Below are 19781 nucleotides of genomic sequence, written 5' to 3' on the forward strand. Positions count from 1 at the left end.
TTGGTAATGCTTCCTGTCTGAACTGTTAAACATTGCACAAAAAGACCACTAAAGACTACAGCTTTATGACTGTGATAAATTCTGTGTTTTAAGTCAATTTGTATGGGGCTTTGAGCAACCTGATCTAGTGAAAGGTGTCTCTGTCCATGGCAGAGTTGGACTAGATGATTTTTAAAGGTCCCTTCAAACTCCAGCCATTCTGTGATTCAAAATGTAAGCCCATATATTTTGGACAATTGTGACATAGCATGTGTCGCAAGACATTAGAAAGTACTTTTTCAGTCTTCAATACCAAAATGCTTCAAAGCTAAACAGCAGCTGACAATAGGTCACCATAATTTGTCACGCCAAATATAATTATTGAACAATAACTGTTAAAAAAAATGTAATGCTTAGGTAGACCTTACTTTTCGTGTCTCTGTCCCTGAAGATGGGTAAAGGGAGTGTAGCAGACTCTTTGTGAGTGGGACACTGTATGGCCTCCTTGCAGATGCCGTAACAGCAGGCCCATCTCCACAAGCACTTGAGAAGTCCGAAGTTTTCACATCCATAAACTTTTCTAATTTTTCTTTTAGCTGATCAATAAGGATTTGCTGTTCCACCATTTTTTCATTCTCATATTAAAAAAACAAAAACAAAAACTGTTGCTGATCATCAGGTTTGCATCATACCTTTCTAAATTCATTATAAAGGTCAGTCTTCTTGTATATCATTCACTAACTCTAAATTCTTCTGCAGTGCACAGGCAAATTCTGCAACAAACTGAAAATTCTCTGGCATGACAGGTAGAATCTTACCTCTCCCCAAACTCCAATCATTTTTTTGAGACATTTTTGTCTCTAAAGGACCTGTCCTATATAAATTATGTCAGCTAGATTTAGACATCTAGCGAGAAGTAGATGACATATTTATCAGCCCTTGCTTGCCTTATTTGTGTGTTCATGGATAAATAAAATGGTAATTCAAGAAAAATGTTCAAATGAAGCACATGGTCTGAGTTTAAATAATGAAATGTACATACATATAGGCTTCCTCTTCCTCTTGGAGCGGTCCAATTTGAAAGATTATTTTTATTAATTAACATTAATAAAATTGTACGTGACCCCAGGATCCCCTGCATCAACCGTTACTTTCTTTTCTACCCAGTCTCAAATTTGTTGGTAATGCTAGTTTGAAGAACTTACTTGCCTTTCCTACAGCAATCTCTGTGCATTGTTCAAAATTACTTCACTGAACTGATTTATCCATAAGGCCAAGACCATACAATTTTCAGTCTTCTCTGTTCCTTTCAGAATACATCTAAAATCTTGCCTACCAACAGGAAATTTGAATAACAGCTAGAGATAGTTAACTAAAGTATGCATTCTCCTACTTTGAATCATATATTTTTTATTTATTCTTTTTTTCTCATCTTCTTAGACTGCAAGTCCTTTCCCCATACATAGACAATGCCCCACAAATTGACATTTTGTTGGAATATAATACATAATATTTCTGTGTCATAGGAAAAAGAATATATATGTGAATACCATACATTTTATGATTGTGGAAGTAGTAATGGGCAACTCCATCTTGCAACTTTTCTTTTTTTTAATCCCTATAAGACTCTGTCCCTTATGCCCTTGTACATACAACCCCATAGTGCATAACCTGTTACATAAATACATGTGTACAAACATTTACATGCTACTTTTACAGTTCTTATCCTATCATGTATCATTGAAATGACACTTTCCTGTGCATACAACTTTAAGCCATTTGACACAAGCATTTGATTTAATTATTATACTGATTTTTCTGTTAAGTAAAAGTGAGAGCTGCGATGTTTTGCCTACAGTACAACTGTTTCTGTTCGCAACATCTGCCTCGTATCCTCCATAGGATACAATTATAAGCATAATCGTATATAAGCATCTATGTGCATTATAAGCATGGATTGTTTCAGTCTAATAAGCTGACAATATGCAGTATGGGTTAAAAAAGGAAAACACACAAAAAAAGCCTATCCAGAGATGACAGAACAGAAAAAAAGTTAGAGGGAAGGAAAAGATGGTGACCAGTATACTTACCTTTCATTCATTGACTCTCCCCAAGCCATCAGCAAAGAAGAGGAAAAAGGAGAAAAAGGAGAATAAGGAGAAGAGTACTAACTAGCCATGTTTATGCTGTTCCCTTTAAAAAAGGTCAGATCTATCATCCTATAAAGTCAGATCTATCAACTATCCTATATATGGTCTCCTGGATCTTGAAATGCTATTCACTTACTACCCATTAAAATTTCATTAGCATATACAAGATCTAGAGAGGGAAGGAGGCAAGGAGTGTTTGCACTGTGTCACTCAGCTTCTTGTAATAGTAAACACTCAGAATACTAGGATGAAATTCTGTCTTAAAAAGTCAAAAGGCGACAATACTTTACTCTCATACTGAATAAAGATATAACAAAGCATGTTTCTATACAGCCTTTCAATTAAAGCATTCTGTAAGAACTTTATGGTCTTTTTGAGATTCTAAACAATCTTTAAAAGCCTTTCAACTCCTAAATCATGAATCCTCCTGAAACAACTTAGCAACAATACAGATCTGGAGGAAGGCAGGAAGCAAAGAGAGGGTGAATGAATCACTTAATATCATACAGGAAGGCTGTGGCACAGTTAGGCTGATACACAAACTTCAGGAATCACAGTATTGTGATTCACCCACTAGATGATCTCAGCTCATTAGGGAATACAGCTCTAATTCAAACAAGGTGCTTGTAAGACTGGTAGGTGTTTACATCCAAAAAAATTCTGAAGGATCTGTCTTGAAATAATGAGTACATTCCTATAGTGGATGGATGGTTTGATATAGATATATGTAATATATGCCAGAGGAAAAATACCTGTAATCTATGTATTTCTTCAGCCTTCTTTAAAGATTCCAGTTGCTCTTCATTTTCCTGTATTAATGTCTTTATCTGATTCTGCAATATCTTCAATTCATGATCCTTCTGGCTGAATACTTCTTCATCCATAGCTAGAGCCTGCTAGATAATAAAAGGAAAATTCAGCCAGTGGAAAAGCAGGCATTGTTATTGTTGAAGTTGGAAAATTAAATACATACAGATATTTATTTGTTGTTTAAAGATGTGATTGGAACTGCAAAGTTGTGACGTATATATGGCAAATTCTCCCACCACGGAATCACAGAACAGCTGAGGCTGGAAAGGACCTCTGGAGGTCACCTGGCTTAACCCCCGGCTCAAGCAAGGCCACCTTGAGCAGGTTGCCCAGGACCATGTCCAGGTGGCTTTTGCAGGTCTCAGAGGATGACTCCACCTCTTTGGGCAACTTGTTCCAGTGCACAGCCACAGCCACCACACAGTACACAAGTGCTTCCAGATGTTTGGATAGAAGCTCTTGTGTTCCAGTATATGCCCACTGCCTTTTGTCCTGGCTGCATGTTCACTGCACCTTCCCTTCAGGTATTTGTAAGACATTGCTAAAATCCCCCACTGAGCCTCCTCTTCTCCAAACTGAACAGTCCCATCTCTCTCAGCCTTTCCTTATTGGAGAGGTGCTCCAGTCCCTTAAGCATCTTTGTGGCCCTCTGCTGGACTTTTTCCAGTATGTCCCTGAATCTCTTGCATGGGGCAGCCCAGAACTGAACAGAATAAAGCAGAATGGAGTAGAAAAGTTGGAAAGGACCTACAAAGATCATCAAGTCCAACTGGCTGACCACTTCAGGACTAACCTAAAGTTACAGCATGTTATTGCGGGCAGTGCCCAAATGCCTCCTGAATACTGACAGGCATGGGGCACCAAACAGCTCGCTAGGAAGCCGGTTCCAGTGTCTGACCATTCTCATGGTACAGAAACTTTCCCTGATGTCCAGCATGAACTGGACATCCCCCACAGCTTTCTGCCATTCCCATGCATTCTTCCCTCAGTTACCAGCAGCAGAGACCAGCACCTTCCCTCCTCAGCAAGTTGCTGAGAGCCATGAGGTCGCCTCTTGGCCTCCTATTCTTCAGACTGGACAACACAAGTGTTCTCAGTCTCTCCTCATAGGACCTGCCTTCCAGCCCCTCTACCAGCTTTGTTGCCTTCCTCTGCACACTTTCAATTATCTTAACATCCTTTTTAAACTGTGGAGCCCCTGAGCACACAATACTCAAGGTGAGGCCACATCAATGCTAAATATGGTGGGAGAATCACCTCTTTTGACTGGCTGCCTATGCTGTGTGTAATGCACCACAAAATACAGTTTGCAACTGCAACTGGACACCCTACTCCAGGTGTGGCCTCACTGAGTGGAAGGATCACATCTGTTGACCTGTTAGTGATACTTTGCCTAGTGCAACCAACAAAACCACTAGCCTTCTCAGTAGGAAGGGCACATGGCTGACTCATGTTCAACTCGGTGTCCACCAGGACGCCCAGCTCCTTTTCTGCAGGGCTGCTATCCCGCGGGGTGGCCCCCGGCATGCACTAGTGCCTGCAGTTGTTCCTCTTCAGGTGAAGGACTCTGAACTTTCCCTTGCTGAACTTCATGAGGTTCTTGTCAGCCCACCTTTCTAGGCTGTCAAGGTCCCTGTGGTTATGGCAGCATGGCCCTCTGGGGAATCAGCTGCTCCCTTCAAAAGTGGTTTCCACCAGTTGTTTCTTTACTTCTGTTTCTCATCTATTGATTTTGTTTTGACAAGTTTCTTTCTCCCAAAGGAAATAATGTACCCATAACCAACGCTACGTTACAAAGTGGGTATTTAAATCCAATTATTTTCTTCAGTGTGCTGTGAGATGTGGCTGTAAAATCTCAGCATCAATCATAATATTAATACACCTCTCAAACAAAAAAATAAGGATGGCCCTCCTCATTTTTCATCTCAAATAAGAGCCTGAAGATTAAAGAAATTATAATATTATTTTTTTTCAGATGTTTTTCTGGATAAGTGATCCAATAGTGATTGAAGGTTACTTCCAAATGTAGTTGGCCTTCCAGAAAACCTTTAGGAGCCAAATGCAAAGTATAGACACACTATGTCTTACCATTCTAAAGACAGATACTTCTGTACAACTATATCTTTTCTGTACAACCTATATCTTTCAAGTAAATACAACTCTTAAGAGCTGCTCAGGAGCCGTTATTGCCCTGTTTATTTTAGCATCTCCCTAACCATCTCCTCCTAGCTGTGGATGGCATGCTTACCTGGGTATCTTTCAGTTTAAACCCAGCTCTTACACTGTTTTGAACCTGGGAAGCAGAGCTTTACAATAAGCCAGAGAAAAAAAATGAAGAATAAATAACATAGCTGTAATTTAGGATTACAGATTTTCTTGAGAACCAAGAAAAGCCAGAATTTGTGTATGCAATTGCGAGGTAACAATCTACAGGCTTACCAGAATTCAGTGTGAAAAATGAAAAGAGGTTGATTTTATAAAATTCTAACTTGTTGGAACTCTATCTCTTCCTCCTACAAGACAGACACATTAGCTTTCCTGATTTGTTCATAGGTACCTAAACAATCAACTTATAATGAAATACCTGGCATTTCTTTAGTTCTCTCCTCAGCTGAAGAATTGTGATATGATGGGGCTCTTGCATGGTGCCAGTTCCAGTGTCAATTTGCTGCACGGTAAGGGCTTCCTTCATTACTTCCTGTACCGTGTTGATCCAACTCTGCAACCTGTCCCGATGACTGCTTTTTAAGCTAACATCATCATTCAAATCAACCAGGAATGGGAAGGCTTCGTCCAAACAGTTTCTGTAGCTGAAGCACTGAACTTGAAGCCGGGTGAGCTGTTCTTCTAGCAAACTGATTCGGGTTCTTTCTTGATTTAAGTCGTGTGAACACTGATTACCAACTTGTTGGTTCTGCAAAGCTTCTCGGAGCAATCTGATTTCAAGTTCCATTTCATCAATCCGGTCTTGATCAGGGTTGTAGTTTACAACTGGTTTATTTCTGATGTTTTTGGCTCTGTTTGCATATTTGAGTGAATTTAAAGATTCATCAAAGTCTGATGAGGATGGACTTATACATGTTATCATGACAGTCTTGGCGTTCCCTCCTAGGGAGTCTTTCAGAATGCGAGTGATTTTAGCATCCCTGTATGGAATATGTACGCTTTTCCTTTTTGGGTCTCCAAGAGCACTGATGACATTTCCCAAGGCCAACAAGCCACTATTGATTTGAATTGATTCTTTGAATCGTTCACCAGTATTTCCAGTCTTTGTCACCCTCTCTGATCCTGCCAAATCCACAAAATGGAACTTTGAAGCAATCATCTGGACTGATTTCCAAGATGAATCCTGTGGATCACTATTTTTTTGAGACTCTGCAGATGGTTTCTGACAAATACTGATAGTAAAAATGGCATGTGATCGACTAGAGTGTTCGTTCATTTGTGTTGTGCCTGTGTGACGAGCCGCATTGCCACTTTCCAACAGGCTCATCACTTCATCTGCACATTCTACTTGGAATTCCTTAGCACCAACAATCACTTCAAACACCAAAAGAAAATCAGAATAAGTAAATTAATTCTAAACTTTTCAGTAAAAGTTTACTGCAATTATGAATAGTCAATCTATAAACACAAATCACAGAAGCATACAAGCCTGCATTATTATAAGGTTGTAGCACATAGCTAAATAAAATAAAACAGTATATGGAAAGCATGAAGTACAGCACATCTGAAACCTGCAGAAATATAATATATGGGTGTATTTTGTCACAGCATTTGAAACAATATCATAAACAGAATACACAGACTTAGGTGTTTACACATCATCTTATGCAATTTGCAACCTAGTGCTATCTAGAAAAAAAGTATGAGCAAACCTAGCTCAAAGCTTACTTTGTCAGTTAAAAAAAAAAGACAGCAATTTTGAAAGTTTGTAGTAAAAGTGACTCCCAGCCTATGTTAAGAACATAATTCTTAGTGGAATGGAAGCAGATATTTACAGCATAAGTAGCTTAACAAATATAACTTTGAAGTGAGAAGCAAAGGCTTAATCTTAAAGCATTCATTCAACTGAATAATCATGCACAATTGTGTTTCTATGCTGAATTTGCAGACACAGTAACAGTACTACCTTACCACCTGATGCTGCTTCTGGAGGAACATTGATATTGTTCATAGGAATCTAAAATGAATGCTACTTCAGATCAGCTAAACTGAATTTATATTTTGAAAACGTGACTTCGTCTAGTATTAGTCATCGATAAGCTCTCTTTTCAAGAGATGGAAACAATAATTTGTGCACACAACAGAAATCAAATGCACGAAGTTCTAGAGCTGAAATCCTACCTGTATTTCCCTTTTCATCTTCTCGGATATGTAAATCTTTCACAGAGGTCTCCAACTCCAATAAATCTCGAAGTTCTTCCTTGTAAACCTCTATATAAGATACTTTCACACGGAAATCGATGTTATGGTTTTCAGAAATATGCTGAAATAACTCCTGAATAGCCCGTGGGATTATGCCTTTTTCATCCTCTGAAACTGATGCTAAAATATAAACACAGATGTCACAGACACTTGCAGTCATTCTGTCACACAAATTACAAAGACTAAAACTAAAGAGAAGTCTGTGAGGTTTATCACTCCATATAATAAGGAATAGGAAGAGCTCAGTTTTCCCAAGTTTTCATGTAAATATTTGCTTTTCTGTTGATCAGAAATGCATGGAAATGATACAGAACTTTACTACTTTCTGCAGGTATGAGACTGAAAGAAAATTAAATTAGTAAAAAATCACGCTAGAAGAAAAAAATATTTTGAACTTGCTAATGAATTAATGATAAAACTTCAAATCCTTTATGCAGAAAGAATGAATACATAATTTTCAGGGTTTCAAATTCAGAATCAAGGACCAAGAAAAATCCAGATAGTCTTCTAATTCCTGCTACTCCACTTCTTCTCTCTTATTCAGCAGAACAGACAAACAAATTGTGACTTCTCGATATGGAAGGGAAGATAACCAGAGCTGGTGATACAGGATTCCAGAGAAAGTTAGAAAGCAAAATCGTATACATGCAGAAGCTGAAGAATTCTTCTGCGAACTAATACAGAAAAAAAGTAGTTTCCAGTCTCAGGTGTTTGAGAAACACTGACTTGGAAATACCAAGTAAGTTGAATAGTAGAGTTTCAGATATATGCCTTTAAAAAAGCAAAATTTGAATTCAACATAAAGTTCAACAAGGCCAATATGCAAGGTTCTGCACTTGTGCTGGAACAGTTCCAAGCACAACTACAGTCTGGTCAGAAAACAGATTGAGAGCAGCCTTGAGGAGAAGGACCTGGGGGCGTTGGTTGATGAGAATCTCAACCTGAGCCAGCAATGTGTGCTTGCAGCCCAGAAAGCCAACCATATCCTGGGCTGCATCAAAAGCAGCATGGTCAGCAAGGGGAGGGAAGTGATTGTCCCCCTCTGCTCTGCTCTCGTGAGACCCCACCTGGAGCTCTGGGTCACCCAGCACAAGGACGTGGAAGTATTAGAGAGAGTCCAGGAGGGCCACAGGGATGCTTAGAGAGCTGGAGCACCTCTCTTACGAAGACAGGCTGAGGGAGTTGGAGTTGTGCACCCTGGAGAAGAGAAGGCTCTGGGGAGACCTTACAGCAGCCTGCCAGTGCCTAAAGGGAGCCTACAGGAAAGCTGGGGAGGGACTCTGGAGGGACTCTTTGTCAGGTGGTGTAATGATAGGACAAGGAGTAATGGCTTTCCAACTAAAAGAGGGTTGATTTGGATTAGATATTCAGAATAAATTCTTTACTCAGAGGGTGGCAAGGCATTGGCACAGGTTGCCCAAAGAAGCTGTGGATGCCCCATCCCTGGGAGTGTTCAAGGCCAGGCTGGATGGGGCCCTGGGCAACCTGGTCTAGTGGGTGACATCTTTGCCCGTGGCAGGGGGTTGCAACTGGGTGATCTTTAAGGTCCCTTCCAACCCAAACCATTCTGTGATTCTATTCCATGAAATTTATATATGAAATCTCTTTGTCAGTCTCTGAAAAAAGTCCAAGAGTGAGTTTGCTTAATACAATTACCTAAAGCAGATACTTTCTAAGTAGGATAAATGGAGCAAAAATTTCTAAAGCACTGTGTTTCAGAAAGTAGTGTAAGTTGCCTGTTAGAATAGAGAATGGGAAAGAGCATTTTAATTTTTTTTAATGAGAGAAAAAAAATTATGAGAGAAAAAAAAATCTCTCATACTTTTGGTATAGCCTAATGGACACAGAATTTGTGTTTAGAACACAACCATCACATAAACTTTGGAATATATACGTATTTTTTTGCTATACATTTTTTCATTATCTCTTAAAAATTCTCAAGCATCATCTGTTATGTATTAAATACTTAATTTGCAGAACTACATTGTTCACACACACAGAAAAAAAGACTTTTTACAACGTACCAATGTGACCACCTCCAATGGTGTAAGTCTTCCCAGAACCTGTCTGTCCGTATGCAAATACTGTAGCATTATATCCCTCAGTCAAAGACACTAGAAGAGGTTTAATGCAAACTGTGTAAACTTCTTCTTGGGTTGAGTTTTTGCCAAATACAAAATCAAAAGTGAAGACACGGTCTTTCCCAATGATTATTTGTTGTGTATTTGGGACTAATCTCACGCATACTTGGTGGTTATGAAGTACTTCCTTGGAAAGCAGAGGTCTGACCCTTATTGCAACTTTAACTGGGATCTCCTCCATGCTGGCCTCCATCTCTGTACTCCCCACTCAGTATTCAGGAAGTCATTACAAGATCTGTTACAATTCCTCTGTTCACCTCAGCTGCAATTTTCTGCACCTAAGAAAAAATGTTTTCCGAGTTAAATAATAAAGAATTAACTCCCTGCTGAAAAAGAATGTTGAAGAGTTTCCCAAAGAATACATAAGCATCACTACACCCTGGAAAGTAACTGTGATAAAAAAGCAGATATGTTAACAACTGTGAAACCAGTGCATAAACTAATTTTGCTTCTATTACCTTCTAAGCTAGCAGACTTAACCTTTGGTCTGAAAGTGGTCAGACTTTCTGTTTGGACATTATACTGCCATATGAAGCAACAATATCGTAAGATCTTGTTAATGAACTGTTGATAAAGCATATACTTACAATGAACCTTATTTTCTCACTGCTACAGTACTGATGCATAGGCAACAGAAATTATTCAAAAAAAAACTTTTTATCCTGAATTTATACCTATACACACACACGTGCTTTAAAGCCATCTTCTGCTTACAAGGGCCAAGTATTTATAAGTTCAGAAAGCTGTTGTGTTGCTTACATGGTGGGTATGATTTTAAATATTTATGATTACTACACACCAAGCATTCCTCTGATTTTATTCCGTCTGTTTATGCCCATATGTAACTATTTTTTATTAGTTATATATTTCAGCAACCATGGTTCCTTATCCTGCCCCCCATGGATTAATTCTGAAGCACAAGAAGAAGCATTGAATAGTATTTCTTTACAAATGTCTATCAGAAACACTCAAAAGCCCCTATGGGTATCAAATGCTGCCGGACCCCAAACACATCTTCTGCTCTTGCTGATTCTCATTCAAGGAGGCTTTGCCATGCAAAGGAAAGTTTGCTGAACTTCCTTCTTGCTGAACTCCCACGCAGCCTTTTGGCTCTGTTACCCAACTGGCAGAACTCACCAGCTAAGCACATCAAATTCAGCCTTCATGAAAATGCAACCAGATTGAAACACAAGTCTTCTGTGGTTGCAAAGAGAAGAGTTTTGGCATTTCACTTACACCCATTTGCATTGAGGGCTTGTCCATGCAGAGCTGAGAAACTCTGGAAGCTGACAAAAAGCCTTGTTTTACAGAACCGAGCAGAGGGAAGCCAAGGAAGAGAAACAAGAGCCTGAAATCCTGCTCGTTTCAGAAGGGGCACGGCAATCACGAGCAGATACTGAAAACTTACAGACTCCCCACCCCCCTCCCCTCCCAAAATTACACCGAAACAACGAAACAAGTCGCGGGGAGGGGCAGAGGAGGGGAGAGATCCCGTTTACTATTTCCTCAAACAAACACACACCAAGCAAAATGCCGGCTCAACGGCGCTGTGGGGCGGCTCCCCCCCAGCCCCGGCCCCGGCCCCGGCCCCGTCGCTCCCCGCTCCAAACCTGCTCCGGGCGTCGTGAGGCAGCCTCCGGGCGGGCTGAGGGGCCGGCGGGCCGCGCCTGGGCCGCCCGCGCTGCTGTTGACAGCGCCTCGCTAGGCAACGGCCGCAACCTTCGGCGGCGCCGCCCCGCCGCGCACAGCGGCCCCCCGCGGCAGGAGGGCGCGGGCGGAGCGGGGGTTGAGGGGTGGGTGTGAGGGGACAACGGGGGGCAGCGGGGGGCAGCCCCCGGCCCCCAGGGACGCGCACAGCTCGCCCTCGAGTCCTGGGGAGGGCCGAGGGGGCCGTCTGCTTGTGGTCAAAGCAGGGGTGCGAAATGCGGCTTCCATCGCCGCGCTCGTCGTGGAGGAGAGCGTCTCCTTACGGCTCCGGTGCAGCTCAGCGGTAAAGGCTGAGTTTTGCCTGAAACACAAGCGGTCTCCAAGCAGGCGAGCCACGCTCACAACTGCTCGCAGCTGCTGGCCCAGCAGCCGCCTGGAGTGTCCAGGCACACGTCCACACACAGACACATCTGTAGACACAATACCAACAGAGCTCAAGTAGCAAAACCTGTATTCATACAACTTTTCCAGCATGATTTTACACTATTAGCTCCAGGCACAGCTAGAGAAAGATCCAGAAAAACAAAAATAAACAAAAAAAAACAAACATAAGAACATAAGTCAGTAATGTAACATCAGAAAGTGAGCGTTTGCTTGATTCAGCAAGCTCCAGGTTACTACATGAGAAACCACTGCATTAAAAAAGTAGCTGTAACAGATACCAGACGGGACTCAATAATATATACACCGTACGCGATGAAATGGAATATCTTTCATCTCTTCCCTGTGATCCCTGGCATAGTCCCAAAGGTAGTAATCGAGTAAAACCGCGTTGATCTGATCGCGCATGTCTTGACCCTTCTTCTCGTAGAGCTCCAGCAGGTGCTTACAGATCAGTGCACAACACCAAATTGAACAACCGCGGATCTCCACCTCCTCTTTATCTCCAGACTGGAAAATGGTTCCTGCTGGACACAAGAGACAGCAATGCAATTATGTTCGGGAGGCAGCAGTCCCAGGATGTCCTGAATTTTCTCTTTTTATTTCACGTTTATTCTATTCTGGGACTGCAGCTTTCATGAATTAAAGTGTAACTACTGTGTTACTGTACATTTTCTATTGCTCACTTTAACATTACCATATTTTTAAGTTTGCCTTCCATTCAATTGAAAAGCCATCCTGTATTCTAAGAGACTGAGTTTAAAAGCAGAACAAGACTCTGGGTTACACTGCACATTATATGACGATTTTGTTTGTAGAGGATACATTAACATAATTCCAAACGTGTGTACGTTCTGCAAGGATAATTCTACTCTTTACAAGGATCAAAAATTAAACAGACCGCATAGACAATTTATCTTTTCCATGCATCCTCATAAGGACATTTCCATCTTGGCTGTTCAAACAGATCCTGTATCTCTCTCTCTATACACAGACACACATGATATATAAACACACACATTAATATGCATACATATGCACACATATATGTATGTGACCAGTTTATTAAGATTCATGGGCTATTGCATTAATTTGTTTATCTTGCTGTGTAATTTTAAAATGGCATAATGGCAGTCCTACTTATAAATACACTCATTTTGCAGTGGAGAAAGGATTGGCTTCTGTTTTCATTTGTTCAAATTTCTAGTTACTAAGTACTGGAAGATGTAACCTGTCCTATACAATTATATTCCTTAAAAGCAATGGCATGTATTTTTTTTTAAGTGGACGTTTATAGTATTACCTTGCTTGTCCCTCATATAAACAGCAGCTGTTGTTTCGTACAGATAAACAAGAATCCCCCTGCTGTTATATGTTCTTCGAACTTCATAAAGAAATCGCTGCTTCTCTTATTATCTAAACCTCAAAATCACAATGATACTCATGTTGGAAAGTGACTCTGGCAACAGTGGTTGTTTTAAAACTTGGAGATCAACTGCTTGGAGTCTCTTTAATTCTGTGCTTAATCCAAGGGAGTTAGATCTTCATAAAAAGTAACCTTAACATTTAATTTGAAATCACTATTAGAGAAAGAATTCCTTTCTGTTACCTAACCACTACAAAAGTATCAGTTTCTTGGAGGGAAAAAACATATAAATATATATAATATATATAATATATATATATGTGTGTATATATATATATATACATGATCCTCACAGAGAACAAATGCGGCATCTTAAAATCAGCTTTTATCTTACTCTATCAAAACATGATTACTTGACATTAGAAAGGAACAAACCTTCCCGTAGTTTCTTCATTAGCTCTTCGGAATACTTCATTGCTTTTAAGTGAACAAGAACTTGAGGAATTCTGTAGTCAGCAAATATAGTCAGACTAGAAATGTCACCAAAAAAGCCATCTCCCTTGCCTTCCAATACACTCCATGTATCAGCCACAAGTATTTGTGCCCGTTTGTAGAAAGAAACCTTTTTTTCCTGATGAAAAAAAAAAAGCAAATTGCTTAAGTGCCAGAGACACATCAAGAAATGCAGAAAATGGCATCTCAAGAAAGACACGTAAGTTAATGTTGTTCTAGAAAACACAGCCCAAAATATTACTCAGTTAAGCAAAGGTTACTTAACTAAAAGAGAATAAAAGTGCAATACTGTAAATACATTAATACTTAAAAAATATTGAATCACAAGCAGATATCAAGTGGAATCCTCATTAAAAGAAAAAAAAAAAAAGAAAGGTAGATACTGTTGCTGTGGAATAAAAAAATACTTGTATTAAAAAATGCTTGTATATCAGAAAACAATGCTTGTTTATTTCCACTTCATGAACACTGGCTGCAATCCAGCACACAAAAAGAATTCAAAAATTCTTTTTGAAACCCTAGAATTCATCCAACATCCAAGCCTAACTAGGAGGTATTAGATTAGACAGTTAACATATTACGTTAACTTATCCCAAATGTTAAGGAAATAAAATTTTGGTGAAAACTATAATGAACGATTCTCAGTGGTGTCTAGCATACCTTGCTAGTTAAGGAGGAGAGATGATAATTAATTTCAGTAACTGGTGTATTCACAAATATTAGATGTTCTTACAAATAGACCCACGCATAGTGTTTATTACATGTTGTGTTTTTTTTTGCTGGTGCTAACCCTGAGAAACATTACATGCTTTATGACTACTCACAAGGGGAAAAACTAATGCTGTGCTATGATCTGTACAGAGCTGAGGCTTGTACTCTAATTACAAACAAAATGCGCAAATGTAAACCTGCACTTTTCAGAAAAAAAACTATGAGTGGATTATGTCCTTTTCTTTGCTTTATAGCTAGTACACATGTCATTTTCATCTTTTGAAAAAATGTCCTTAACAATATCATGCAACCAAAATGGTTAAGCAAAAATACAAGTAGATGGGGATTCTACTTATTGCAAGCTCTGTTCCACCACTCTTCATATAGCCACAATTTAGAATAGCATTTTAAAAGTTCATTTAATTTTACTTGACTGCCAAGATGCTACAGGCTGAAAACAAAGTTGATTGTTTGTCATTGAGTGCTATTCTACAAAAACGTTGAGAACAAGATGTCCAGCTGCATTTCACAGAACAACTTCTGTAAACATTCTGAAAACTTTCCACTTCATTCCCTTCTTGATGTAGATGTACAAACTTCTAGAGAATACTGCATTTTGTACATGTATGCTAAATAATAAAATACCACTTGAGACTCACAACAGGAAATAAATAAATGATTAACAGACCAAATTCCATTGTAGCTCCTACCGTCCTGAAGCTAATGAAGACCAAGGACATTGCTCTTCTAATAGTGTATTTTCCAATATAGTAAGGTACAGATAACCCCCAGGAACACAATATTTTACAACAGCAGAAGACAGACTTCAAGCAGAACTTCTCATCTCATGCTGCAATTTAATTTGGAAGAAAAATACTGACTGGTACTCTTTACAGAGCATATGAATTTATGATTTCATTGTTTCAATTATTGTTAATTTTTATGCTGCACAGATCTTCTGGAGTTTGTGGAAATTTTCTATATGAAACAGACTATGAAGCATTTCCAGTTAATTTTCCCAATATTCTTTTCAACAGATAGCAAGCATGGAGGTGGATGACACTATGTCTCAAAGATAGTGTAATTTGTCCAATCAGGAATGCTGCACCTGATGAACTATACTTCTTTTCTGCAACATCCTCACATTCCAGGAAAAGCTACCAAATACGGAGACACTTCTGTCTTCTCTCCACTACAATGAGCCAGTATCAAGAGGCATAACTAATTCTGGCCTACTGACATTAAAAGAAAGAAGGGGTATTGTGCTGGCAGATATCAACGTGCCATAGCATGGCTAGGAAGAAAAGCAGAGAACAGGAAGATCATGAGAATTTTACCACCTCCATCACAGGTGATGGGAAATATGAAGTACATACATACAATATGGATGACTGGAAGCCCAGAAGGACTCCACTGTATGTCAGAACATGAAAAACCTGACATGCAAGTATAGCATAGTCTAATACTTAAACTTCTGCCAGGATTCAAATTCAGCACAGCATCTTAATATGAAATATCCATATACAGGCAAAAAGGCTTCAGGGATTTTGGTTTGCAACTCACTTTTCAGAAGCAAAAGAACATTGACAATTTATATAACTACATTCAGGAGTGTGTAATTATGAAAAATGTTTTGTGTATATGTTCGATAAAACATACAGCCAAAGAACTGTCTTAAATTTAAAAGTTCTTTTAGGAGGTCAGATTACAGGAGAGCTATACTAGTTTGTGATAGTGTGGATTATTATTATAGTACACAGTTTGTTTTACTATCATATATGTATTTTTATTACGGAGAGTCAGTGAAAAACACTGGCTTGTTGTTGGATACTTCATCCTATTTCCAGTTCCCTCCTAATCCTCGTAAGTACAACTTCGCTTTTGTTAAAGATCTCAGCCTGCTGCCATAGAAGTAGTTAGGATAACATGATCCACGTCACCACCTCAGGATAGGTGACAACATTGATTTTACACGTGTTGTTTTTTAATATTTTTCAACATAAGTCGGGTGTAAACCTGGTCTGCATTATTCCACCCACTTTCAAAATACACAGCTTGCTTAGTGAAAGTAGAAAAATAGCTTCTGTATTCATGCAACAGGCTTTACTACTATGTCACTGCTTATGGTCTGGGATCATTTTTGGAACGGCTTTTCAATCTGAAGTCTGCTGCTTCTTTTAGGGAGCCTTACTTTAAAGCATTTGGCATCATCTCATGAAAGACATTACATCAGTGAATACAGTCACTATAAAGATAAGAAAATATTCTATTTATCACTTTGCCTGGAAAATAATTCCTTTTACATCACAAAAATTGTAATTAAATTACTTCATATGTAAAAAATCCCTATAAATTAAACTAATAGCTCCAGTGATTACTTACGAAGAAACTCTGATTTTTCATGTTAATATAGTATCTTTTTTCATAGCAGGAGACAGAGGAAAATATAATGATGCCACCTATTCAACAGCACATTTAAGTGAATAATGCTATTAGCTCAAAACTCCAGTGAATGGTGTTCTAGGGATTTATCTTCAAAAGATTGTACAAACTATTAGTATAGGCTGTACTGTCACTAGAATAAAGTATTTTGGTGATCTGACAGCTGAACTGTACGGATGACAAACAGAGTGCAGGAATAGCTACATGTCACTAAGGCTAAATAAAAAGCATGCCTGTGTAGGGAAAACGAGACACAGAAAATACCAAACATACTCTTATTTACTTCTCACCAGTTTCTGTCAGGGAGACTGCTGTATAAAGCTTCAGCACACTGTCAACTCTGAAAAAGGCGTGACATCTGGGGTTAACTCATGCCTGTAGTCATTTGTGCAAGGTCTGTTTAATTAACAACAATTCATGTTACCCAGTTAGCTGGGTATTTTCACTATACTACCAGAGATTCATTTACATGTAAAGATCCTCAAGGTAAATGAAGAAAAAGAGATGGGACATGGGTTGAGGGGTAGCAATTTAAGAGGAAAAAAAAAAAGATTCTCACTTTTCAGGCAGAAGTTATCTCATATATTACACATATTATAAGGCATACAATGTAGTTATGATCTAATTGGGAACTTGCTGTATATCAAAATTACAACAGAGTGAAGATGACAGAAAAAGCATATGAAAAACTGGCTCTCCTCTGGTGAAAAAAAAAACTCATCATTAGAAATATGCTCCTGACTATGTCACTACTCAGTACTTAAGATAATGAGGATTCCTTTACTGTTAAAAGATAGATCGATTTTGTCTTCAGAAGTTTAATTTGACAGAGAAATGAAATCTCAATAATTTTACCCTATCTTAACAAAATGTGTATCATGGTCCAAGCACATTATTTCAAAAGCTGCTTTCACTACCCGTATTACCTACAACAATTGATATAATTAAGATCAACCACCTCAAAGTCTGATTTTCCTTCTGCTATATAGACCTTTATACATTTAAGGCAAAATATTAAAATAATAATTTTCCTTCCTATTTCCCTTGAATTTTACTCATGAATTCCACTGAAGTGTTTCTGTTCACCTTCCATTTTCTGTATTAAAAAATGCCAGCAATTCACTGATTTTACATCAATTCTGAAATGACTATCCTTTCAGAAAAAAAATACTCCATAGATGACCCAAAAGCTCTTTTTTAAAGCCACAGCCAGAAAGGAATAAGGAAATAAGTTCTTACCAAAGGAGATTCAACATTACAGCTAACTTACCTCAAATACGGCCTCATCTCTGTAAGAAGGAAAGTTTTCCACCACTAGGCGTAGTAGTTTCTGGGCACTGTTCTCACTCATTTTAACACAGGTGAGGAAGGAGCCTCCAAACTTCTCCAGAAGAACCGTTCCGCTTTCGTTCAGCACCCGGTGCCTCTCTTCGATCAAAGGCATGGGCACTTCTGTGTCTGAGCGCAGTACATGTCTGACTTGGTCAAGCGTCATGGTGGCATAGTACGATGCGCTGGTAATAGGTATTCCTTCAGAACAGTAAAAATAAGATGTTTAGGATATTGTACCACACACGCTGTGATTACAAAGGAGAGCGTTCACGCCCTTAGTAAGATATGGAAGGCCTATCAGCTCTTGAAATTAACACTGTTCTGTGTCAACCACACAAACAGGAGTTTTATAACCAGGTTTGTGTTTGTTCTCAGCGCTCCCTCCTCAGATAAGAGTTTCTGACACGTAGCTGCAGCTTCTTACTTTTTACACGCAGCCTTCCCCGACTGATTTCTGTTGTTCAGTACCGCATTTACTACATCGGCATACACCAGCCAGGCACAATCATTCGCAGCCGTATTTTATATCCCCGCTTCTAAACACCGTGTATGTATGAAAAGGGTCTCAGTGCACACTTTCCTCTCAATTTAGACAGCCAGAACTGTCCTTAGCCCCACCGCCACCACCCACACCTGTCTGCGTGCATTTTAAGTGCCCTGTGCCACCCAGCAGCCATGTCGCCGCTCGACGCCCCGCACTAACCCTCGTCCAGCGCCCTGTTGACGGCGGCGCAGAGCGCCCAGTACCCGCTGTAGGCCGTGCCCTTGTACTTCACCAGGCACTTCTGGTCGTCCCGCTCGGCCCAGAAGGAGAAGTTGAGGGTGTCCACCAGGAACACCCAGCCCACCGCCTCCTCGCTGGCGGCGCGGGGGTTCAGCTCGTGCAGCTGCTTCCAGCCCGCCAGGCTGAAGGCGGCCGAGGGCACCTTGTCGAACAGGGCCTCCGCCACCCTGCGCGCCCCCTCCTCGCACACCGACACGTCCCGGCTGCGGCCCGCGATGAACCGGGCCGACTCCAGCGGGGTCGGCGGTGCCTCCATCGGCAGCCCCGTCCCCCCGGGGGACCGGCGGCGGCAGCAGCACGGCGCGGCCCAGCCCCGGCGCTGCGCAGGCCTCGGGGCCGGCCGGCGGCGGGGGGAGCGGCGGGGAGGCGGAGATCTTCGGGGATCCGCTGTGCTTGGCGGAGATCCGGGCGGCTGTACAAACAAAAGGAGGCTGGCACCGCCTGGCGCCTTCTCCCCCTCCTGCAGCCGCAGCCCGCGGGCGGCACACGGCAGCGCCCGCCTTCCCCTTCCCCTTCCTCCCTTCGCGATGTTGTCTAGACCGCCCCTTTCTGCGGCCTGCGGCGGGCCCCTCCGTCCAACAGCCGAAAAACGAGCTGCTGCTGTGCTGCGTTTCGTTTTTATTTATTTTTTTTTAAAAAGAGTTGCGCATACTTCTACCCACGAGGTCTGCCGCCACGCATCGATCTCGCACCCTCCCCGCCCTTTCCCCCGGATTTCACGACGTAGCATCCTGCTACATGGATGCTCCCACCCCGTTAAAAATTATATATAAAAAAAAAAGAAGTAATAAAATAGACCAGAGGGAGAAAAAGAATCCACTCTTATTCTCATACCCATCACATCCACATATGCACCATTCCTTTGAAGTTTGTAAACAGTTTTATTATTACTTAGGAAGTGAAATTAGAACTGGTAAACTATAAATACAAACGCGAAGGTATTACATGAGATATCCAGAGGCTTCATCTTTTTTAATTTCTCACATATTTCCTACGGAATTCAACATACAACAGGGAAATCAAACAAGGTTAAGTTT

At 40.4% G+C, this 19781-nt stretch overlaps 2 protein-coding genes across 9 annotated transcripts in view; both read right to left on the reverse strand.

Annotated features, from left to right (window-relative positions):
• KIF27 (kinesin family member 27) overlaps positions 1-11493 on the reverse strand; it is a 32132-nt gene extending 20639 nt beyond the window's left edge. For 2 of the 7 annotated variants that reach the window (XM_072031433.1, XM_072031431.1), the window contains exons 1-6: positions 11119-11493; positions 9392-9786; positions 7287-7487; positions 5524-6479; positions 2882-3025; positions 408-614 (exon numbers count right to left, since the gene is read on the reverse strand). In XM_072031433.1, the coding sequence (XP_071887534.1) occupies positions 408-614; positions 2882-3025; positions 5524-6479; positions 7287-7487; positions 9392-9701 (1818 nt within the window). In that variant the 5' untranslated portion in view covers positions 9702-9786; positions 11119-11493. Of the gene's footprint in view, positions 1-407; positions 615-2881; positions 3026-5523; positions 6480-7286; positions 7488-9391; positions 9787-11030 lie in introns of all 7 variants that reach the window. The other 5 variants (XM_072031430.1, XM_072031428.1, XM_072031429.1 and 2 more) reach the window with 5 other exon arrangements.
• Positions 11494-11649: 156 nt separating this feature from the next.
• Positions 11650-19285, reverse strand: QNG1 (Q-nucleotide N-glycosylase 1). Of its 2 annotated transcripts, none has more exons than XM_038169865.2 (4): positions 18664-19285; positions 17899-18158; positions 13398-13593; positions 11650-12123 (listed from the first exon to the last, which is right to left on the reverse strand). In XM_038169865.2, the coding sequence occupies exons 1-4, from the start codon at positions 18998-19000 to the stop codon at positions 11888-11890; spliced, it is 1029 nt and encodes a 342-aa protein (XP_038025793.1). In that variant the 5' UTR covers positions 19001-19285; the 3' UTR covers positions 11650-11887. The 2 variants fall into 2 exon arrangements, with proteins under 2 accessions (XP_038025793.1, XP_038025794.1); XM_038169866.2 differs by having other exon boundaries at positions 11650-12120; positions 18664-19284.
• Positions 19286-19781: the final 496 nt, after the last annotated feature.

The sequence above is a fragment of the Anas platyrhynchos genome, chromosome Z (assembly GCF_047663525.1).
Source record: "Anas platyrhynchos isolate ZD024472 breed Pekin duck chromosome Z, IASCAAS_PekinDuck_T2T, whole genome shotgun sequence".
Taxonomy (NCBI): Eukaryota; Metazoa; Chordata; class Aves; order Anseriformes; family Anatidae; genus Anas; species Anas platyrhynchos.